Source organism: Gigantopelta aegis, chromosome 7, assembly GCF_016097555.1.
Source record: "Gigantopelta aegis isolate Gae_Host chromosome 7, Gae_host_genome, whole genome shotgun sequence".
NCBI lineage: Eukaryota > Metazoa > Mollusca > Gastropoda > Neomphalida > Peltospiridae > Gigantopelta > Gigantopelta aegis.
The window spans coordinates 6,144,312-6,169,810 of record NC_054705.1 but is presented as its reverse complement, the minus strand read 5'-3'; the positions used below and the strand labels follow the sequence as shown (position 1 = coordinate 6,169,810).

General features: G+C 38.3%; 1 protein-coding gene and 1 long non-coding RNA gene across 4 annotated transcripts; one reads left to right on the top strand and one right to left on the bottom strand.

Moving 5' to 3' along the window:
• Window positions 1-69: 69 nt before the first annotated feature.
• Window positions 70-14,739, top strand: LOC121377275. 3 transcript variants are annotated; one of them, XM_041505209.1, is made up of 5 exons: window positions 70-107; window positions 6,332-7,316; window positions 8,170-8,661; window positions 12,567-12,677; window positions 13,976-14,739. In XM_041505209.1, exons 2-5 carry the CDS (start codon window positions 6,375-6,377, stop codon window positions 14,399-14,401), a joined length of 1,971 nt encoding a protein of 656 aa, XP_041361143.1. In that variant the 5' UTR covers window positions 70-107; window positions 6,332-6,374; the 3' UTR covers window positions 14,402-14,739. The 3 variants fall into 3 exon arrangements, with proteins under 3 accessions (XP_041361143.1, XP_041361141.1, XP_041361142.1); XM_041505207.1 differs by having other exon boundaries at window positions 70-170; XM_041505208.1 differs by lacking the exon at window positions 70-107 and adding an exon at window positions 3,184-3,292.
• Window positions 1,417-3,219, bottom strand: LOC121377276. Its single transcript, XR_005958597.1, has 2 exons — window positions 3,102-3,219; window positions 1,417-1,566 (listed from the first exon to the last, which is right to left on the bottom strand). It is a non-coding gene; the product is annotated as an uncharacterized LOC121377276 (long non-coding RNA).
• Window positions 14,740-25,499: the final 10,760 nt, after the last annotated feature.

Here is a 25,499-nt window from a genome sequence, read left to right as displayed (position 1 = left end):
ACCAATAGGGTTTCCCAGCACGACTATAAACAGACCAGGAAGTGGCCTTTTTTTAGGTCACATGACACGGGGAAATCCACAGTTCTTAGTAATCATTGGAAATAATCGTAAGCATATTTCTCTAATCGGTAGCCTGTAACCACCATTGATTTCTAGTTCATCATACTTCTGTAAGTATAACATTATCGTTACTTTCATTTACAACAATTCAATTAGAACGGCATGTACATGTAGATCAAACATTCGAGAACATTTGTTGCGATCGATGACCCAAATATTTTCCTTGCGAAACGTACAGGTTTCTATCTCGCATTTCGAGCACTTTTATAATTAGTAGTGCTCAAAACACTAGGACGACTAGAACGATCGTGGCTTTGTTAAAGTTGTGAGTAATTTAATGGTAAAATAAAATAAAAAATATAATAAAATAAAAATGTGATAAAATAAATAAGTTTAATCTTTAACTTATTTATGCTTGTAGAATTGTCATAATTGTGCTGATTCACTAGGGTAGGGTGTAACGAATTGTGGCGTAGCCAGGAATTTATATTCGGGCGGGGGCAATCCACACTATAAATTATATGTATGTATGTATTGTATGTATGTATGTATGTATTTATGTATGTATGTATGTGTGTATGTATGTGTGTATGTGTGTGTGTTTATGTATGTATGTATGTATGTGTGTGTGTATGTGTGTGTATGTATGTATGATTTTATAAAATGTAATACAGTAAAAACAAAAAACAAAAGGTTTGATTGGGGGGGGGGGGGGTATGGACCCGTGCACCCACCTCACCCTTCTGGCTACGCCTTTGGTAGCAGGAGTAGTGACCGCAGCCGCCGCTAGGGGCGCAGCTGCGCCCATATTCCGAAATGTCACGAGTTTGGTTCACAATCGGTAGTGTTGTTCAAGGCCAGAATACGCTTATTTTGATGACGATTTTACACGGGTTTTTTGTTGTTATGAGAAGTACATACCTTCCGATTGATGTATATCCTGTTTCCGAAGTTGAACGACTACAAAAAGACTTTTTTTTGAGGCAAGTGAAACTTTGAATACGTCTTATTTTGCCCCGAAAAGGGCGATTTCACTGAGATATTGATATATATATATATATATATATATATATATATATATATATATATATATATATATATATATATATATATATATATATATAGTAATATAATAAAACAGCATAAAAATATTTGTTTGGTAATTTAAAAAAAAAAGCAATTTAGTTTAATTCGACATCGAAAATATTTCAAGGGAGGTAACTCTGTCCCGCTGACCCGCAAAAGCGAAAATATAGAACTTCACAGCAGGGACACATTTTGATAAAATTACTAATTACAATATTTGAAACAAAAAGATAAATAACCATGGTCATAATGGGTATTTGTCTTTATTCCAGGAAATGTGTAGTCTCTGTGCGTCTATGGAGAAACCTGAAATGGAAACGGAGTGGGAGAGTACACGTGGTTATGAGACAACTTTCAGTAGATTCAATTATACTTTAAGCTTGATGCTGTTATGTTTTCTGTTTCCAACTGTGACAGAACCTGGAACAGAAATGAAGTGTGTGATAATAATTCATAGACAAATTTAGACTAATACTCTTTCATGGATGCTAAATTTGGTAGATCTAGCCATAAATGTTTTATTATTATTCAAATGGTATATAGTTATATTTATAATAATTCATTGTTTGAATTTGTTTTATAAAGCACTTTATTGAACTAAAATAATCATAGCTGCATTTAGTAAATTATTTAGCACACATGTGTGACTGCTGTCTCATGCCTTAAGTGTTTCAGCTGCTAAAATATGTTTTGGGGATATTTTTTCTGGATAGAAATTTACCTTTCTGATATTGTACGAGTGTTTGGACATTCCTTTCAAAGGTGAAATATGGCTACTTATATTGCTTTGTTTCTAATAATGATATTGAAGGTATAAAGTATGTAAATATTTTTGTAAGAAATTGATTAAACATATTGGCCAATCACTGGCATTCGTCGTGTGATAAGTTTTTACTGGTTTGAGTTAAAAGACTGGTACATATGATAAGTTTTATTGCATCTTTTATTGAAATCTTCAAGTATTCAATATTATTATGAGTCTAGGTAAATATATATATATATATATATATATATATTTTTTTTTTTTTTTTTTTTTTTTTTTTTATATTTTGAAACAAGAAGCTTATTTTTTATGTAACGTGTATCCACTTTCCATCTGCGATCTAAACCTTTATGTTTTCCTTTTTATTATTGGTCTGGATGTACATTATTGTATAAGCGTAAATAAATATGAACTGAAAATGTTATTCTGACCTTGTCATTAAATTACGTATTCCAAGATTTTTGAGTTTTTTTGTCATTTTGGAGCGGTTTCGAACCTACCCCAAGAATACATATGTTATCAGAAATAATAGTAACCCTTTATATTTTCACTTGAAATTTTCAGAGATGCAACATTGATAACTGCTTGTAATATGTATAAGCTTCCAACAGAAATTTCTCTGTTATTTTTTGGTTTACAAAAGTGGACGTAAATGACAATTAAAATCGTCAATTCGGCCATGTTTGGTCACAGAAGTACAAGGCTACTACGACTCTATTTTGCTTCATTTGGATAATATAGTGATGTTTTTTCAATAAGAGCAACAGATTTAATGAAACTATGACCATAAAGAAAAAATAAATAAATTTTGTTTTGGTCTGCGGTACCTAGCAGGAGAGAAAAGGGGGACATATGTCCTTCCAGAAGATGTTTATTTATTTATTTATTTTTAATTTGTTTTTTTATTCCATTTTTTATCATTATTTTTATTTTTTATTTTACTACGCGGAAAAGACCATATAATACTCCTGAGTTGGGGGTGGGGGTGGGGTCGCTGACACCCAATAGCCGATGTGTATTTTTGTGCTGGGGTGTCGTTAAATATTCATTCATTCATTCATTATCTGGTAACACTGAGCTTGGTTTAGATTTACAGGTAGGTGGCTACATCGGACGTGTTTAATGCCATTGGTGACCCCCAGATACATCACCGCCCCCTCCCCCCATACACACACGCACACACCACACTCACCTCAATATATGTGCCTTTGCCCGGCTTCGTGCCTGTGACGCTAGCATTGTCGCGCTTTACCCGACGTACGTTATTCTCCCAAACCATATATAGCTTGTCCACACACTTTCTAAATCAGTTCTACCGGTCTCGTCCGGATTTATCCTAGATGCGATCGTATGCATACTATTTATATTTACAGCTGACGTCAGGTATGTACATCTTATATGTTCTCGCATAAATACACCAGCGTTATAACATGTATTTAATATTTAACTGTTTAACTGTCTGTTACTCTGAACGAATTACACAAGGTCAAAATGGCGAACTCTAAGATCGCATGATAAGTGAGTACCGGCTATTTGGGTGTATAATTTTACATCTCAGTAATGCCAGTTTTCAAGATGGTTATTAGTTATGTGTAGATATATTTCGTTTAGTGTTGGTGTGTTATTTTCCTCGGTAAACGGGTGTTTGTGTAGCTAACCCAGTGACCCAAATCTCACAAGTCGATCATTGCCTACTAAGATTCACGTATCAGTATAGGTAAAGCAGGTCACCCGTCACCAACTAGTGAGTGGTGGCATTTCTAAGAAACGACGTCTCTAAAAAGGTAACATCTTGTGAATTGAACTTCCTAGTAATGATAGAAGTAATGCTACATTTTAAAATAAAGCAATGATATAATGCACTATGACGTGACGTGACGTGGCATAATGTGATGTGATGTGGCGTGGTGTGGTATATCTTATGATATCATATAATATAAACATATATCATAACATATTATGTTACGATATGATGTGTTTAATAATATATTACAGTATAGTACAATACAGTAAATTATAATACAGTACAGTGCACCCACGCACATACATAACGATATTAACACTGACAACCAGAGTAGTGAATCCAAACCCATTAATCCAAATAACCGTTCACAAGATAATGTTACGGGTTTTGCTTGTAGCTTGTATCTGACGTTTAGTGTCAAAGGTCAAGAGGGATTGTATTTCATAGCTGTACACCTGTGGCGTGTTGAGGACAAGCGATGGCGGTCGCTCGATAAACTGGTATTTTGTGATTAACTGTAGAGGGCTGTGTTATGACAGAAGACGATGGCACCAGTCAATTTATTCGACAGCGCTCGGCGAAATTTGCATTTGGTTTTAATTATTCACCATGGTGCAAATGTGATCTTTTATTATGAAGGGACAGGCGAAATATTAACCACGCTGAACATGTCTTAGGGACGGTCCATAAATATCGATGTGCTTCACAATCCGAACAATGTTCGGAAGGGGGGAGGGGGTAAAAGCCATGTTCGGATTGCTTTTCAGGTAAAACATCAGTCCATCGAAGGTCAATGTTTCGTACACATTATATCAATGTTTTTATGTTAGGATTAGGGGGGGGGGGGGGGGGGGAGGGGGTCAAACCCAATCCTAACATTGTTAGGATTATGAAAACCATTGACATTTATGGACCGTCCCTTAGGCCCGTTGCAATTTAAAATGTGTGTATACTAATAGAAACTGTTACATTAGTTTCGAACCCGAGTGTCTGTCAGAACGCTTTCTTAACGACGGTTAACCGTCCTTACATTTTTGTGGAGGGCCGAGTGGTCAAGGTCGCTGGATGGCACACGCCATGCGAATCGGTGCGGTAGGTTCGAATCCTGATAACTGATAATTTGTGTTTTTTAATTTAGATGGCTATCACTAAAATCACTAGTAACGTTATTGAAGTAAAATAAGGCACAAACAATAATATTAAATGCAATACAAAGTAAGGCATTATAAACTTTAAAACCATTATATTAATATGTTCGTATTTTTTAATAAAGAAAATGGTCATACATTCGTTTATGCATTTGTTATCTAAATCGTTGATGCAATCATCATTCCGTTTGTTAATTTACCCATTCCGTTTGTTAATTTACCCATTCATTTCTTTAATTTGCCCAATAATTCATTTATACATACATCCATCCTTTCATGTAACCAAATTTAGTCCGCTTGTCCGTTCGAATACACATCCATTAATTTAGTCCGCCTGTCCGTTCGAATACACATCCATTAATTTAGTCCGCCTGTCCGTTCGAATACACATCCATTAATTTAGTCCGCCTGTCCGTTCGAATACACATCCATTAATTTAGTCCGCCTGTCCGTTCGAATACACATCCATTAATTTAGTCCGCCTGTCCGTTCGAATACACATCCATTAATTTAGTCCGCCTGTCCGTTCGAATACACATCCATTAATTTAGTCCGCCTGTCCGTTCGAATACACCCATTAATTTAGTCCGCCTGTCCGTTCGAATACACATCCATTAATTTAGTCCGCCTGTCCGTTCGAATACACATCCATTAATTTAGTCCGCCTGTCCGTTCGAATACACATCCATTAATTTAGTCCGCTTGTCCGTTCGAATACACATCCATTAATTTGTCATTAGTCATTATGGGGGGTATTCCGGGGAGCGGGACGTAGCCCAATGGTAAAGCGCTCGACTGATACACGGTCGGTCTAGGATCGATCGTCGTCGGTGCAACCATTGGGCTATTTCTCGTTCAAGTCAGTGCAGCACGACTGGTATTTTAAATACCTTGGTGTGTGCTATCCTGTCTGTGGCAAGGTGTATATAAAAGATATCTTGTTACTAGCGGGCTTCCTCTCTAAGACTGTGTCTCAAAATCATCAAATGTTTGACATCCAATAGCTTATGATTAATAAATCAATGTGTTTCAATGGTGTCATTAAACAAAACTTTAAATGTAATATAAAGTAAAAACTAAATTGTTTTGTTTAACGACACCACTAGAGCGCATTGATATATTAATGATTGGATGTGAAACATTTGGGTAATTTATACTTAATCTCACATGTGTCCACATTTTATGTACACCATCCCACAGACATAATAGCGAATACCACGGCCTTTGATATACCTATTGTGCTCATTCTTCCCGCCACCCCGTCGGTGGACACACTGGGCTATTTCTAGTTCAAGCCAGTGAACCATGACTGGTATATCAAAGGCCGCAGTGTGTGGGGAAAGTGCATATAAAAGATCCCTTGCTGCATTGGGAAAACATGTAGCGGGTTTCCTCTGATGACTACGTGTCAGAATTACCATATGTTTGACATCTAATAGCAGATGATTAGTAAATCAATGTGATCTAGTGGTTTCGTTAAATAAAAAAAAAAAAACTGATTCCATTCTTCCAGTCATTTATGTTTTCCAGAAATCTTACGCGAAAGCATTCTACGATCCTGGATCAGTGAACAATGAAGGCCGGTGATGATGCAGACAGCGAAATGGAGCGGCAGCTCTCGTGTGCGATATGTTTTGAGCTGTACACCGACCCCATGCTCCTCCCCTGCCTCCACTCCCTGTGCAGGAATTGCGTCCGGGCCATGACAAAGGACGGCACCGAAAGCGTGTTTAAGTGTCCAGAATGCCAACAGGATGTTTGTTTAGAAGACAAGGGTATCTCCACTTTAAAGAGGAACTTTCCCATGAGCAATATGGTAGCTATTTACAAACAGGGGGCTAAGAAACGCCGACACTCTCCCGACAATCGACTGTCTACTGGATCTGCTTGTCCGCCTTCCAGTCGATTCCATTTCTCTCCAATTGCAGACCAGAAGAGACCTTATTCAGATAGAGATGTAGGAGTCCTGTCAAGTCAACAACGGAGTCATAGTCCTGCTGGCGAAATTTCTGTTGAGTATAGGACAGCTGCAGCATCGCATTTGTCGTCGAATTTGACATCGAATCAAAGGCATATCAGTTCTAATTATACAAGTGCTCCAGACACACCTTCCAGGAACCCTGACATTTTAAATAACCCACGCCGTCAAGTTATTGTTTCCGTGAACACTGGCAATTTAAATCATCCAAGTGGTCCAGCAACATCTTCAAGGGACCTTGTCAATCGGAATTCTGCCAGAGTTGAAGCAATATCTCCAAGAACAGACAGTCCGACGACATTAGCTGCTGGAGCACCAGGCTCATCGGCGCATACTGCGGGGCAGGATGTAGACTTCCAGGCAGAGGTTCCCAGAGAGTGCTCCCCGTGCGACAGGAAGCCCCCGTGTCGAGCCACGTACCACTGCAGCGAGTGTTTCATGTCGTTCTGCGAGCGCTGTCTGGCCGAGGTGCACCCCCGCACTGGAACCACCGCCAGTCACCCAGTCTACAAGCTTGACGAACAAAGGGAATCCGCAGTAAGATATTGTATCACTACTCGTTGTTCTTGTTCTTGGTGGTATTTTTGTTGGTGTTATTGGTGGTGTTTGTGTTGTGTTGTGCTTGTGTTGTGTTGTGTTTGTTTGTTGTTGTTTTGGTGTTTGGGTTTTTTGTGGAGTTTTTGTGTGGTTTTTTGTTTGTTTGTTTGTTTGTTGTTGTTGTTGTTTTGTGTTTGTTTTTTTTGTTTTTTTTGGGGGTGCTGTATGAATAGTTTGGTATAGCACGTGTTTTATATTTACTAATATATTGCTATTGTTGATTTGATTATTGTTCTTCTTCTTGTGTTCGTTATGATATTGTTACTATTATATATTTATTAGTAGCGGTAGTTTTAATAGTCGTAGTAATTGTTGTTGTTGTTGTTTGTTTGTTGCTGATATATTACATTAATATATGAAAATATCGGTATTCTACATGTTTTATATTTAAGGATTGTCTTCTATTTCTTTTACGTCCTTCAGGGTATGAACGAAGCCGTTCTCACATAAGTTTGCGGATGGGTTTTGTTTTGGTCATACCCAGGTAGTAGTAGTAATAGTAATAGTAGGAGTAGTAGTAGTAGTAGTAGTAGTAGTTGTAGTAGTAATAGTAGTAGTAGCAGCAGCAGTGGTACTACTACAGTAGTAGTAGTAGTAGTAGTAGTAGAGTAGTAGTAGTAATAGTAGTAGTAAGAGCAACACAATGATTAGTAAGCGCAATAGTAGTAGTAGTAGTAATTAGAGCGGCACCATGATTAGTAAGCGCAATAGTAGTAGTAGTAGTAGTAGTAGTAGTGTTCAAACAAATTGCTGGAAAGTCTTAAATACAAACATTCCTTTCCTCTAACCATAGGATGAAGAACAAGATTCGGCCAACTGTCCACTATGTGACCCGACACAGGCGTCACTAGCTACAAGTCGCTGCGTCCAATGTGGCCTGACATTCTGTGAGCGGTGTCTGCGAGCGTTTCATCCCACGGTAGAATCCTCCCCTGAACACACACTGGTACCACTAGCACACATAGGACGTCCAGCCCTGGGAGGATGTGACGCAGAACCTGCAGGACATCTAGCCCTAACAGGGTGCCAAACAGGGCCGGCAGTAGAAGGTATCCCTCCTCCAACATCACTTATAGCATCGCCTACTGCCCCACCTGCAGAGTCAGCTAGAGTAATAGGTACAACAGAGTCGTCAGTATCAGCTATGTCAGTAGCTACGTCATCAGTATCAGCTTCGTTGTCGTGTTCGTCATCAGCTAGTGCATTAGCTGCAGCACACCATTCACCAGCTGTTACCGGAGACCGCAGCAGAAGCAATACGCTGGAGACTGGACATCACGACCAGGTACTATTTTTTAACTATGTTGTTGTTGGGGGTTTTTTGTGGGAAGGCTTGTATTTTTGTTTCTGTTTTTCTGGGGCTTTATATGGGGTTATATGTTTGGGGTTTTTTGTTGTGGGGTTTTTTTGGGGGGTTTTTTTGTGGGGTTTTTTTTTTTTTTTTTGGGGGGGGGGGTTGGTTTGAAAGGAGAAATGAATTTTTTTTTGTATTCGGTCACTGTGTACACTTAAAATGTATACTACAATTTTTTTTTTTTATCAATATGGTACTACTGAATGATGCATGAGCCCCCAAGCTACATTCAATGATGTGGCAGTTACACACTTTGTATTGAACATTCTCATACCGGCCTCGGTGGCGTCGTGGTTAGGTCATCGGTCAACAGGCTGGTAGGTACTAGGTTCGGATCCCAGTTGAGGCATGGGATTTTTAATCCAGATACCGACTCCAAACCCTGAGTGAGTGCTCCGCAAGGCTCAATGGGTAGGCGTAAACCATTTGCACCGACCAGTGATCCATAACTGGTTCAACAAAGGCCATGGTTTGTGCTATCCTGCCTGTGGGAAGCGCAAATAAAAGATCCCTTGCTGCTAATCGGAAAGAGTAGCCCATGAAGTGGCGACAGCGGGTTTCCTCTCAAAATCTGTGTGGTCCTTAACCATATGTCTGACGCCATATAACCGTAAATAAAATGTGTTGAGTGCGTCGTTAAATAAAACATTTCTTTCTTTCTTTGAACATTCTCTTGTTACTTATACTGACAAACTGACATACTGATGCATCAAGTAAATTCAGCATTTTATTTTATTTTGGGAGTCATTAGTTTTATTTTATTTAAACACATTTTCTAAATTGCTAAATTGTTTGTCTTAGTAGCTAAGTACATTGAATGTAAATGACAAAACAATTTTGGTAACCAAGGCCGTATATCTGCACAAAGTCATTGGACATTTGAACGACGCCATGACTGTGTGCACTATACTAATGCATCTCTGCAGCAGTGCTGATACCAAGTGTTTGTGAAACGTTGAGAAGCTATTGAATTTTTGGAACGCTCTGGGTGTCATCAATGGGTCTTTTGTATGACGTGCACTGTCTATACAGTGCATAGACTGTCGCCATTAGTTGGCAAATCATTTGGCTACAAGTTGTTGCAGTTAGCATGTGCCATAATCCTTGTATTACAATGAGATTTAATCTATACAATTTGAAGAAAATATGTTAAGAAACGTGTTTACTTACATTGCAATTTAAAGCAAAGTCAAAAGGTTACATGTCAATTAATCTGACTCTTTTTGACGCTAACAGAGTGTGGTGCAAATACATTACAGATAATGTCTGGTCGAATAAAAGAGCTATTTATGACTACAGGTTCCAATAGTTAGCATTGTTGTATTTAATGGCATACTTAAACAACGTTAGGTGCCCTTCGAACTTTGATATGGTGAGATGCTACGAGAGTGTTATGGTATACTGTTTGATTCAGTGTGAACAGATGCACGCAACTAGATCAGTTAAAGTTGTATATTAGCGTCGAAGACACTTAAAATAAGTGGGGAACAAATGTTTTCGTCGTGAGAAACTATCTACCTTCCCGCCCTTGGATCCGCCCTTGGATCCGCCCTTGCAAAGTGTAATCCTCAGGGCCCATAACATATTTATACAAATGCTTTACCTGACTCAAATAATCCACCATTACCCTCTAAAACTCCACGAATAATCCACCATTACCCTCTAAAACTCCACGAATAATCCACCATTACCCTCTAAAACTCCACGAATAATCCACCATTACCCTCTGCTACTCACAAATAATTCACCATTACCCTCTGCTACTGCACAAGGAAACATTACAACACGCGACTACAACATAGGACATATTTATGTCTCAAACCTGTGACAGCAGAGACATCTTGCTCTACTTTTGTCTCTCTGCAGTGTGCGAATCCAGCCCGAAGCATCAAGAAATCTCGACGACAAAATCATTAATATGTTCAGGATCGATCGTATCTCTGAAAACGGCAGAGTTCAAATGACGTTTCAAACAAGGTTGTGACGGTATGCCGATCTGAAGAGGCCACGAACTATAATGCAAGAACTCACGATGACGAAGCAATTTGCTGGATTCTGCTTATATAGATGTTTGGACGTCTTAAGTAATCTGTGTGTGAATACAGAATGAACACAATATAGTTTAACTAGACAGTTGTCAGACTGCAAAAGACTGATCAGATTACAGTAGAATCCCTTTTTTGAGATGATGTGTCTTTCAACGGAGATTAAAGTTTATTTATTTGGAATTTCGTAGCGTGTTTCCGGACTTTACGCTGTCTCTCCAAAACGTTCCATATTCTCCGTCCAAAACTTACGATATGGATTTGGCCGACACTGTCCATACATGTTGGATGGAGGCCACCATTGTGTGTAACCCTATCCCTGGGGTCATCCATAGCATCCATTCACCAGCATAAATACTTCCTGATATTTATTTTCATACACCACTTTCATCTCTGTTTCAACCATCAATACAATGCTGGCATAAACCTAACAGCAGCTTAACCTATTTGAAAGAACTGTATCTGATATGAAGTTGGTTTGAGTCAGCTAATGAAGGTGTGTGTGTGTGTGTGTGTGTGTGTGTGTGTCCAACAGAAAAACTTGATTCCAGTCGCACTAAAACACTACTGGCTTTACGTGTTCGCTTTACAATAATTACAACCAATCTCTGTATATATTTATTTTGTAGTCGTGTTAATGTAGGTTTTTTAGCAGAGCGCAGATGTATAATTATTATTTCAATATTACATTTTCTCACTGATCTCTAAAATAAATTGATACGCTTCCAATAAACGGAGACAGACAGATTTACCTATGTATAGCACATTGTTGTATCACACAAAAGGTGTTGCACATGTTATATATTACGATAGAGGATTGTTTACAACTGTGGAAATAAAGTTATCGCCAAAACTTAGGCTGTTCGCTTTGTCTGCTCTGAACAAAACTACAAATTCTGAACGATATCTTTTCACAAGGCAGTCTATAAGGTGTAAAGTGGAAAACAATATTCACTTGTCAAAGATTAAACTTGAAGCAAAACCCATACATTAAGAAGCAATTCTAGAAAACACAGGTATTGATATAAGTTCTATAGTTGTAAAAATATTTTAGAATAGAAAGCAATTGTTACTCATTAAGCCCGCCCATCATCACTCAACCACATACACCTCCAAGCCACTGGTCATACCAAAGGCAGGACCTACGCTGAGCATACCTGAATCTGAAGGATGCGTCATGTAAAACATGCTTGGACGTTGGTCTTTGCCCATGAACCTGATTAAATCAGAAAGTATAATAGTGTATTTGGAGCTGCTAGTACCTCTTACTTCATGCCAATTTCGAAGCTTGGTCTACATGATTTTTTTTTTAATGCCGCGACTGCTTATATGGATCATTGGCAGGTGGCGTACTATTTGGAGGACTGTTAAGCATACACTCTAACGCATCTGTAAAAGGACTGGTAATATTAATGCCAAACATGCACAAGGCAGAACTCAAATGACATTTCGCCGTTAACTCCGAATTTTCTATCAATCACATCAGGTGTTCGCGAAAGTTGAGCATACCCGGCCCCACACAGATAGAACACGTCATTTAATTGTCAAATTCGTGGTTTTCGTTTTGGCGATAAAATATGTACAACATCAAGGTCAGTGGTGGGTGTTTTGGCGATGATTCTAACACTAGACTTCTTAATGCCCTGAGTTGTGCCAAGTGAATGAAAGGTTACGTGCAATATAAAAGCTCTCAGTCGAAAACGACTGTGTTTTAATGAATATAAATTAGGAAAAGGGGGACCTGTCGTCTCATTATGCATTGTTGATTATCATAAATTATACACTCTGCAGAACGCCAACTTGAGCCAACAGCCAATCGGATTGCTTGGTCATGTTCGTCAAGTTAGTCAGCGATTGTCTTCTCTTGTGTTTGGTGCTTCAACATCCGAGGTGACAGGGGCTGTAAGTACAGTTGTAATTGTTCACCGGTTAAATTGATTGGCCTATCCATTCATAACTAAAAATTCATTGAAAAAGGTATCCGGTGAAAGTCGGGTATCAAAAATATTATTGATAGTAAATCTTAAGGCAGAGATGAGTTTCACTTGTAAAAAGCAGAAAAATGTATTTCAGGACATCCAGTTTTCAAAATGTTAGGAGTAGGGGTTGCATACGCCCGAACCCCGTAGAAACGTTGCTTAGCGCCCTCGATCTCAGTCAATCCTCCCCCTCCCCTCCCACACACACTAATTTCGACTTGCTTCCGCTGTGCCTGTATTTGCATTTGTAACTGTATTACTACTACAATAATCTGTAAATGATATATTGATGATAATAATAACAAAACACCAGGCGAGATTTGTGATAAAATACTTAAATCGATGACAATAATATCATGGTTTTCTAGGAGCGGCACGAGGGATTACCGTCATGCTAGCTATATCTACAGACAAGGAGTTTTGGTACTAAAATCTTTATAAGGTCTAATAATGTTCAGTAATGTGTCAGTTGAACGCTAATATGGGTTGTCTCCCCTGGTTTGTGTCTAGATACTACGTAATGGTAGCAGCGAAGTAAATCATAACACAATGTCCACCATATTAACATACATTTAAAAAAATAGAAAAAGAGATTTTTTCCCAGGTGAATCACACATGTAGTGATGATGGCCAGTCCTTGTTTTGTGCAGCAAGTATGTCTGAACTGGGTGATGTCAACCTTAAATCTGGAAATAATCTTGCCCATTTTGCCATTTCACGGCTGCTAGGAAGTCTCTCCACCCCGACCATGTATTCATACTCGGTATGTACAAATCACTCATGGAAAGTGAGATCTCATTCAACACAACTGTGCACCATAAATGTAGGTGCAATTCCTGTCAAAGATCCAATTTCTTACCTATTTTTAAACTCATAAATTATGTTATTTTAAAGGCACTATCTTCGTGGGCAACACGACGCTGGCTGGTCAATTTACTTCTCTGCAACCTAATTAGAACAGAGTGGTTACTGGCTTTAGTCTCTCTCTCTCTCTCTCTCTCTCTCTCTCTCTCTCTCTCTCTCTCTCTCTCTCTTGCTCTCTCTTGCTCTCTCGCTCTCGCTCTCTCTTGCTCTCTCGCTCTCGCTCTTTCTCTCGTTCCATCTCTCTCTCTCTCTCTCTCTCTCTCTCTCTCTCTCTCTCTCTCTCTCTCTCTCTCTCTCTCTCTCTCTCTCTCGTCCGTTTACCCTCCTGTCTCCATACATATATTTTTATATTCAAAGGAAATTGCCAATAGACCAGTAGCAACAACGACAACCCCTACATCCGAACAACGAGCGTCAGTAAACAACGATATCATCACTCAAGCCCAGTGTCTGCTGAGTCATCGATGTTCTCTGTGCACCGAGTGGGCAAAAGGTATGTGTCTGGACTGCGACATCTATTACTGCGACCGATGCATCGTCTTCCACGGCTTTCCCAACCACACCGTTGTTGACATCACAGTGCCAAAGGACGTTGCCGGGCGTGAACGGAGGAATCGAGATTCATTCCAGGTAATGACGAAATGCTACACGAATAATCGTTCGCTGACATGGCGGATCCAGGTGTTTGTGAAGGGGGGATCATATATTTTAGTCGAAGGCAAACGAGGCCGCTTCAAAAGGGAGCAAGATCTTAAGGGAGTTCGGTACATGCTCCCTGGGTAAAGTCACACACACACACATACACACCGAGACACACACATACACACACAAAGATATATATATATATATATATATATATATATACAACGTGTTTCTATTATTTCATATTATACCATACTCCAATATTTGTTTTTATGCGTATTAAATTTAAGATATCACGGATTATGGTGACTTTCAACCCTTCCCATACAAATGAAAGAGCACCTTATTTAGCAATAATTTGGTTACATTTTCCATCGTATTGCCCTTTTTAGGCAGTTCGTCAAAGTGCCCGTCTGCCCTTGATTCCCTCCCTAGAATATTTCGTGGTTCTGTCCTCACACATCATGTACACATAATATATAATGGATATGTGCATATATATATATATATATATATATATATATATATATATATATATATATATCGCGGGATTTTGCTCAATCGGTTGCGTGGTCGTTTGAGTTGCATGGTTTACGTATATTTTATTTTTTTATCCTAATTTTGTATGATACCGTAAATGTCCTGTCATGTCCTAAACAAATTAAGTGCGCTTTATTTATCAATTTGTTTAAATTTTCCATCGTATTGCCCTTTTCTGGAATTATTCAAAGTGCCCTTCTGCCATTGGTTCCCTCCTTACTATATTTCGTGAGCCTTCTCCTGCACATCATGTGTAATTGTTATTTGCGTCTACATCATGTTAATGCGTTATGGAGTTGATGGACGTACAGACACGCTTATCATTGTTCTTACTCGCTGAGTCGCCGTGGAGTTGATGGACATACAGACAGGACAGCTTATGATCATGACCTCTGTGCTGCACAGAGAAAGATAGCGATGCAGTGACCAGGACCGCGTCAATCTTAATCTGTGCACAGATGGGACTCAAGTGCCCAGGACAGCGTGATTGATCATTAACCTCTGTGCTGCATAGACGGCCCAGATAGCCGATGCAAGTGCCCAGGACAGCGTGATTGATCATTAACCTCTGTGCTGCATAGACGGCCCAGATAGCCGATGCAAGTGCCCAGGACAGCGTGATTGATCATTAATTGGATATGAGCACGACCAATAAATTCATATGAAATTAATGATAAGCCAACGGTAGCTTGGAGATGTAATCTACTAACAATGGGTTTTGTTACTGAAAAATCGATTAAAATAGTTTCTAATTATGGCTTGAACATTTTACTTCTCCATATTACACATTATATATTTTATGCATTACATGTTATGTGTTGGTATTCACCTGGTTCCTGGTGATATTATATAATTCAATAATGGTAACATTTCCCGTTCATGATGTTAAACAAGAGTATAGACTTAACAACTGTATACAACTTCACAATGACATTTATACTTCTCGAATAATCCATTTTAAAATAAGATCAATCATAAAACTAATAAAAAAAATATAATCTTTTTATATTTGTGTGACCGGTTTTTTTTTTGGGTTTTTTTTTAATTATTATTATTGTTACATTCATAGGAGAACATGTATATTTACATTGTTTTAAGATGAAACAAGGGACAACAATGTGAGGCACATACATATATTTTTTTTTTTCTGCCGCGTTTGGGGGAGGGACCTGAGGTGTTTTATTGTATACTAATATGGTTATTTCATACTTGTGTACGCGTAAATGCATATTCTAATTCACCAGTAAAATAAAACAAGGGTCAAATATACGGTTCATATATGACAATTACTTTGATTCCTGGCACGTTAATGAGAGCTGAGAGGAATTTTTCATTATAAATGGGTCTTGGAAATACAAAATGTGAACGACAAATCTTTGACCAGGGTCGTTGTAAAAGGAATGCAGGTCCGTAGGAACAGTAGTCCTATCGGACCTCCATACCTTAGGAACTATAGTCCTACCCGGACTTTCATGCCTGGTTTATTTTAAAGTTGTTTTTCCCTAGGACTTGTATTCCTACCGGACTTAAATTCCTTCTACAGTGACAGAAATACTAGTCCGGCAAATGAGATGTCCGTTTGTTACACTCTGCAATTTCTACGGGCTGTCAAAAAGACACGAGAAAAAGTGAGGTTTTGGCAGCCTTCCCTCTTAGTGTGATGGATAAGTGTAACATTCTCTTAAGATTATTGTTGGTTCAAACATCTATGTCTGAAAAAAAAAAACATTTTTAAGTTTGAGTATCAACTTAATTATTTTCGTTTACGTCATACACTTATGGATCAGACACATCAGTGAATTTTTGTAATCGTCTTACATTTGTGTTAGCATATTGAAGTAGGACGAGTCTGTTGCTTTGAAAAGTATACAATGAAACTACAGATATAAAGTAGGCGATATGTTCATGTGTTCAACACGAACAAATATATAATTTTTAAAAATATGGAGACCCAAATTGTTTAAAATATATATAGTACTATCTAAAGGTTTTTTTTATATTAAGATAATGAGAATTATATATATATATATATATATATATATATATATATATATATATATATATATATATATATATATATGAATGAAAACTGGTAACTAAAAAAAACCTTAACATTTGGGATTCCCAGTCTGGAGCTCCACGCGGTAAGACGTGTTTGTTTCGCGTGTGCACACTGCACGTGCTTTCGTGTGCTCGACTTGGGAGTCCTTCATTTCGTTGTTTTTGTCAGCGAAATGAAGTTTTGTACTAGGATGTATGCAGCCATTGGAACTGATTGAACGCTGGAACGCTTCTCGTTTCGACAGCCTGCACCACCAGGTTGGATTCTTTTTTTAGCGAGATTCCTTGCCTCCACGTCATTTCTCCGTCTGACTGTCGACTTGGGGTTTTTTTTCGTGACTCGTATGACGGCCATTCTGCAGAACGCCACGGTTGTTCGCGTTTAGTCTCTACATGTCCGAGCCTGTCCTAGCAGCACTGGAAGATTGACCGCCCCACTCTAAGAAGAAATAGGAAGCGGGGTCGGCCCCTACTACTCTTTTTCTAGACTTTACCTTGCTTTATAGTGATACCATCTCGTATCCTCCGGAGACGGGCCCGTCCGCACCACTATACCAACCCATGACGACTGGACTATACCCTAGTCTGATACTCTCTCTCGTTCAGACGGATCCGGCTTCTCAAGATCTGTATTTCAGCACAGCACTACACCTTCAACGTCTATCGACTGTCAATCTAGGGGTTTTCTTGACGGGATGCAACCCATCTCGTCCCTTTAAGCCGTGCACCCAAACGGCCTTAACGAGGCCACTCGCGTGGACATATCGATCGGACTTTAAACTTTTAGATCTGCGTTCAAAATTTTATGTCGAAATTACTTCTTTTTTTTATAATATTATTAAATAGTTCGATCCTCTCTTCTTTCTCTTATTTAATTTTGGACTGTCCTTCTAAAATGCTTCAAACTATATAAATATTCGGCCGAGCAGTCAATTCTTTTTTATTTTTGGCTTGTAACCTTTTTTTTAAATTTTTATTTATTCTAATAATTTTTTTACTAATTGCTATTTTCAAAATTCTGCCCATTTTCAACCCCCCCCCCCCCACACACACACACACACACACCCCCACCAAAAGCAGGGGCCCATGCAACCTTTTTTTTCTTTTAGTGTTAAATGTTAACACTATGTCGATGGGCCCAAAGAAGCTGGAAGCCTAAGAGCCCTGTCATGGGTTAATACGGCACTGCGCCCACCACATCTATGCTACTCCGTGCAACAGAACTGGCTACACATATTATAACAATCTAAACATAAAATTATAGTCATTGAAAGCATTTTGTTCTTCGGAAACGTATTACAATAAGAATGAATTCGCAATAGTCTCTCAAAGTACGGTTATGTCGTGTCAGACATAACATTAATGACCGCAAGTATAATTAGAGACGAAACCTTCTACCGCCAGTCACTGTGTTACCCTTTTCAACTAGCAGCAAATGATGTTTAAATGTACCATTCTGCAGACTGGGGAGAATATGACACTGGCTGGAGCGATAAATAGCACAATGGGCCCACCGACGGTGATCGATCCTAGATCGACAAATGCACCAGGCGAGCGCTTTACCACTGGTCTATGTTCCGCCCGGCCCGATGTGGGAATAGTTTGGCTGCATACCGTAATGTTCGGAACTAAAGTGTGTTTTGTTTAACAATATTACTACAACACATTGATTTAGTAGCCATCGGCTATTGGATGTTCCGCCCGGCCCGATGTGGGAATAGTTTGGCTGCATACCGTAATGTTCGGAACTAAAGTGTGTTTTGTTTAACAATATTACTACAACACATTGATTTAGTAGTCATCGGCTATTGGATGTCAAACATTTGGTAATTCTGACATTATAGTAGTAAACACGCTACATTTATTTCCACTAGAGCTAGGGTTATTTTATTTGCACCATCTCACAGACATACCACGGCTTTTGATATACCAGTCTTGGTGCACTGGCTGGAATGAGAAATATCAACCGAGCGTATTACCGCTAGGCTACGTTCCACCCCGCCCGATGTGGCAATGGTTTCCCTGCATACGGTGATTTTCCGAACTGGTCAAGCCTTGTTTCTCATGGCAAAATAACAAGTTGACTCATGGGATAGAGTCCCATCTCACACTGATGTACACAACCACCTCTTAGCCCGCGGCTAGATTTATATTGTTATTTTTGTGTTGTTTTGTTGTTGTTGTTTCGGGGGTTTTTGCTGTTTTTTGTTTGTTTTTGTTTTTGTTTTGTTTTTTGTTGTTTTTTGTGTTGTTGCTTTTATGGGGGAGGGTATTTTTTCTTGTTTTTGTTTGCTTGTTGCTGGGTTGTTGGTTGTTTGGGTGTTTTTTGGGTTTGTTTTTTTGGTGTGTTTTTTTCTTGGGGGGGGGGGGGGGGTGTTGGGTTTTTTGTTGTTGTTGTTGTTGTTTTGTTTTTGTTGTTGTTTGTTGGGTTGTTTTTTGGGGTTTTTTTGGGGGTTTTTTTTTTTTTTTTTTTGGGGGGGGGGGGGGGGGGGTATTCGCTTTTGCGTAAGTGATCCGTCTTCCGTGATGTTCAGTTAGATTACCGAAGACGAACAGGTCCGTTCGCACTAACCAATATCATTACAATCGAATTTGACTGACAACCGGGAACTACGGAAGCGGGTGCGAAAGAGCATTAAATCTATTCGCGTCCTTATAATAATGTAATGTGTATATTTGTTGTCCAACTAATGACCGGTTGTAACAGACTATTGATCGTTTGAGCTCGACCGATTGCGCAATGCTATAATCGATTGTCAGGAAAACCTTTAAGTGTTGTTTTTATTTCGGTTTAGGCGATGAAATTGATTTAAATATTCTGGGGTGGAGGGGAAGGGGGGGGGGGGGTCATGTGTAAGTAAAGAAAATGGATATTGAACAGGTATTAAAGGTAAAATTAGTTATTTATAGAATCTATTCCAGGATGCACGACTACAGGTGATTACCTCCAAACCTAAAAGCTCTGTGAACAGGGCCGTACCCTCCGGGGGAGCAGGGGGATGGGGGCAGGGGGTTTACCCCTTGAGAATGTAACTTTTTTTTCTTCTTTTTTTTCCCCTCCAGAAAATAGCATATACATCTCAGGTTTTAATTTGTATAATGTTTCATTTGTTTATAAAAAGTAGTGCCCCTCCCCACTAGGATTTCGATCAGGGCATGGCCCTGGTGTAGTGTCCCTCCCCACTAGGATTTCGATCAGGGCATGGCCCTGGTGTAGTGCCCCTCCCCACTAGGATTTCGATCAGGGCATGGCCCTGGTGTAGTGCCCCTCCCCACTAGGATTTCGATCAGGGCATGGCCCTGGAGTAGTGCCCCTCCCCACTAGGATTTCGATCAGGGCATGGCCCTGGTGTAGTGCCCCTTCCCACTAGGATTTCGATCAGGGCATGGCCCTGGAGTAGTGCCCCTCCACACTAGGATTTCGATCAGGGCATGGCCCTGGAGTAGTGCCCCTCCCCACTAGGATTTCGATCAGGGCATGGCCCTGGTGTAGTGCCCCTTCCCACTAGGATTTCGATCAGGGCATGGCCCTGGAGTAGTGCCCCTCCACACTAGGATTTCGATCAGGGCATGGCCCTGGTGTAGTGCCACGAAATAATAAAAATGTACAAAGGTTTTGATGAAATCTTTCTGATGCAAATAAGAGAAGTCGAACATATATTAGCAATTTGGAGGCCAGGGCGGCCATCTTGGATTCTGAATATCTTTGAAAAATGAAACACGTGGTCAGACATGGGTGGATCATGTGAACCATGTTTGGTCAAATTGTGACTAGTGGAACTTGAGAAGAAAGTTAAAGTTTGTTTAGTTTAACAACACCGCTAGATCACATTGATTTATTAATAATCGGCTATTGGATGCCAAATGAGGCGAGTTTTTTACATTTAGTCTTAGAGAGGAAACCCGCTACAGTTTTCTCTTAGTATCAATGGATCTTTTTATACGCACAACCCCACAAACAGAATACCACATACCACGGCATCTGATATGCCAGTCGAGGAGCACTGGCCGGAACGAGAAACAACCCAAATGGGCTCACAAACGGGGTTCGATCATACGCCAACCGCTCAACAGTGTTGAGCGCTTTACTACTGGGCTACACCCCGCTCCAACTTTTGAAGAAGTAAACACGAAATGTCAATCACACACCAGGCCTGGTGCTTATAATACTCTTAGAGTCTACACTCGAGACGTTAATAGAATCTCAGACGTGAACGGCATGGCAACGCGTGGGGGGTGGGGGGGGGGGGGGGGGGGGCGTACCCCAGTGGCAAAGCGCTCGCTTGATGCGCGGTCGGTTTAGGATAGATTCCCGTCGGTGGCTCCATTGGGCTATCTCTCGTTCCAGCCAGTATTCCACAACTGGTGTAATAAAGGCCGTGGTATGTACTATCCTTATAATCTTGTCTGTGGGATGGTGTATATAAATGATTCCTTGCTGCTAATCGAAAAGAGTGGCCCATGAAGTGGCGACAACGGTTTCCTTCTGTATCTATGTGTGGTCCTTAACCATATGTATGACGCCATATAACCGTAAATAAAATGTGTTGAGTGTTGAGACATTTTCTTCCTTCCTTCTTTAGATATTGAGTCTGGATTCTTTCAATTCTTTCAATTCTTTATTAGCTTATATACAAAACAAAATACAAAACAAATATATATATATATATATACAATATATACATGTGCACAAAAATGGTGAGTATGGTTTTCTTAAAAGTAATTAGGGATACTAAAAAAAAGAAAGAAAAAAAAAGAAGTTTTCCTTACTGTAATAGCTGATCTCTAATTTTGTTTGCTTGTACTAGATATTTTCCTAGGTTATTAAGTTCTTTTTTGTTACTAGTAGTTAACAACTGTATAAATAAAAAAAACACTTGGCCGCCTGTGCTAATACATTTTTATGTACTTATTTCGCAAATCTTTGTTTTGTGGGCATTGCATTATAAAATGGTATTCATCTTCTATAACATTTGTATTACAAATTGTACACTTTCTTTCTGATCTTTCCATGTTACGATATCGGCCAGATTCTATATTTAGTTTATGAGCACATATTCTGATTCTGCATATTTCCTTTAAATATCGTTCATGTATTGGTAATTTGAACTCGTTTAATAAATACTGGTAAAGATATCCTTTTATAAGCACGGGCCTTGGTCAATCGTCTTGGATTTCGAATAGACCTAAAATGTAACAGTACTCAGTCTGAACCATGACATCTGGACATCATGTCTCAGTTAATCAGCTACTAAAACCATGTGACTAGATTTCAATTTTTAAACATATTTTAATTTATTTGTTAGATCACAGAATAAAGTTAAACAATGGGTGATATCAATACAATATTTAATAATCACAATCAAAAGACAGCACAAAATAAAACAGTGGTTGAGATTACAACACAATTGTGATAATCAATACAAGCAATTTGAGAGATCACTCTAAAGAATAAAACAGTGGACGAGTTTATGAAATTTAATTATGATACAAATACGATCAGTTTGATAAACAACAACATAATTTTTTTTAAAAAGGAACGAGATAATAATGTTCAGTTATATATCTGTACATGGGATTGCGTAGTACTGATATAGATTGGTTTCTGATGATTACACAGCGTTAATACCTGTCCACATGTCTGTTTAGCTCTCTTACTCGCGCTAATATATATATATATATCTGTACATGGGATTGCGCAGTACTGATATAGATTGGTTTCTGATGATTACACAGCGTTAATACCTGTCCACATGTCTGTCTAGCTCTCTTACTCGCGCTAATATATATATCTGTACATGGGATTGCGCAGTATTGATATAGATGGGTTTCTGATGATTACAGAGCGTTAATACATGTCCACATCATGCACATATCTGTCTAGCTCTCTTGCTCGCGCTAATATATATATCTGTACATGGATTTGCGCAATACTGATATAGATTGGTTTCTGATGATTACAGAGCGTTAATACCTGTCCACATGTCCCGTCTAGCTCTCTTACTCGCGCTTATATATATATATATATATATATATATATATATATATCTGTACATGGGATTGCGCAATACTGATATAGATTGGTTTCTGATGATTACAGAGCGTTAACACCTGTCCACATGTCTGTCTAGCTCTCTTACTCGCGCTAATATATATATCTGTACATGGGATTGCGCAGTACTGTATAGATTGGTTTCTGATGATTACAGAGCGTTAATACCTGTCCACATGTCTGTCTAGCTCTCTTACTCGCGCTAATATATATATCTGTGCATGGGATTGCGCAATACTGATATAGATTGGTTTCTGATGATTACAGAGCGTTAATACCTGTCCACATGTCTGTCTAGCTCTCTTACTCGCGCTAATATATATATCTGTGCATGGGATTGCGCAATACTGATATAGATTGGTTTCTGATGATTACAGAGCGTTAATACCTGTCCACATGTCTGTCTAGCTCTCTTACTCGCGCTAATATATATATATATATATATATATATATATATATATATATATATATATATATATATATATATATATATATATATATATGTACATGAGATTGCGCAATACTGATATAGATTGGTTTCTGATGATTACAGAGCGTTAATACCTGTCCACATATCTGTCTAGCTCTCTTACTCGCGCTAATATATATATATATATGTACATGGGATGGCGCAGTACTGATATAGATTGGTTTCTGATGATTACAGAGCGTTAATACCTGTCCACATGTCTGTCTAGCTCTATTACTCGCGCTAATACATATATATATATATATATATATATATATATATATATATATATATATATATATATATATCTGTACATGGGATTGCGCAGTACTGATATAGATTGATTTCTGATTATTACAGAGCGTTAATACCTGTCCACATGTCTGTCTAGCTCTCTTACTCGCGCTAATATATATATATATATGTACATGGGATGGCGCAGTACTGATATAGATTGGTTTCTGATGATTACAGAGCGTTAATACCTGTCCACATGTCTGTCTAGCTCTATTACTCGCGCTAATACATATATATATATATATATATATATATATATATATATATATATATATATATATATATATATATATATATATATATATATATATATATATATATATATCTGTACATGGGATTGCGCAGTACTGATATAGATTGATTTCTGATTATTACAGAGCGTTAATACCTGTCCACATGTCTGTCTAGCTCTCTTACTCGCGCTAATATATATATATATATATATATATATATATATATATATATATAAGATGTGCTTCCTAAATAAACAATTTATATTTTCTTGAGAAATGACAGCTAAAATATCCTTGCGTAACACCAATGACAAAACAAGTAACACCAATGACAATGTGTAACACCAATGACAATGTGTAACACCAATGCCATTCAAGATTGTATCCTAGAAATACTATTATTCCTGAGACTACCACTACACTACTTATTAGCAAACTTATGTAATTACTATATCCTTAAAAAAAAAGTCTTCTTCTTCAGCCTATTAGAATAATTGTTTGTTTCTGTATTGATAAGATACGCCAGGTTAGACAGTTTTAAAAATATACTAAATTTCATTCTAATGTTTTCAGTACATACACCCCTCCCCCCCCCCCCCCCCCCCCCCCCCCCCCCGCCCCTGAACCACCCACTGGCTATGTCAGATGTTGGATCCGTGGTCGGCGTACCTGAACCTTTTAGGATATGGGCACGTTAATAGAGTTCCCAGTGCTCAGTACATACACCATACAGCAAATCAAAAAAAATATGTCACTATTCAAGAAATAAATCATAAGAACTGCGTCATTATTCAAAAGAGTTAACTATTTCCTTTTAACTAAAAAGCTATTTTAATGTATGATATTCAATATTTTTCAAAAATAAAATTTAAATAGCCTTTATTGGAAATGAAAACATACGTAATGTAATTTTCCGACATTTGACCACAACTTGCTAATACATTTTCGGTTTAATTTTTACTTTTCTTTATGATAAAGTTAACTTCTTGAACAGGAAAAGTTAGTAGTATCTAAATGCGTTTAGCATTTAGAAAAATAAAATTTTCGCGCATGCACCGTTCGACATTTTCAATTTTTAAAAACAACTACATGATAAAATATATATTTCTGAACTATGCACAATGGACGAACACTTTGTTTATTTCTTTTTTTAAAGGAAAAAATCAATTTGTCCAGCGTTCCGGTCTGGTCCGCGTTTTACCAACGGTTCCACGGGGAACGCCTTTTTTCATACTATGAAATCTACTACATGCTATTTATTTTTGAGCAGATTGTTTTATAAATTGGACACAAAAATAGTATTTATCTTCTATTTCCAAAACACTTTTAATTGTCTTCTTACGTCAAACCAAACTGGAATTATTAACCAAAAAAACACAAAAACAAAACAAACAAAAAAACCCACACAAACAAACACTTAGGCCCTAAATTGAAGGATGGGACGGACTATAGTAAACTTAATGGTTTTAGGGGTTTGTAAAGTTTTGTATTTAGATACTTGTCTGAACTTTATTATTAATGGGAATCTTCACTAACTGTGAAGAAAAACCTCACAAATGAACGATAAGCAGACGACAACAAATCGGA

Coding starts and splice junctions, on each gene's coding strand:
- LOC121377275 (XM_041505209.1), top strand. CDS start 6,375: ATGAAGGCCGGTGATGATGCAGACAGCGAAATGGAGCGGCAGCTCTCG. Junction 7,317..8,169: donor ACGAACAAAGGGAATCCGCA/GTAAGATATTGT, acceptor CTCTAACCATAG/GATGAAGAACAAGATTCGGC. Junction 8,662..12,566: donor AGACTGGACATCACGACCAG/GTACTATTTTTT, acceptor TACACTCTGCAG/AACGCCAACTTGAGCCAACA.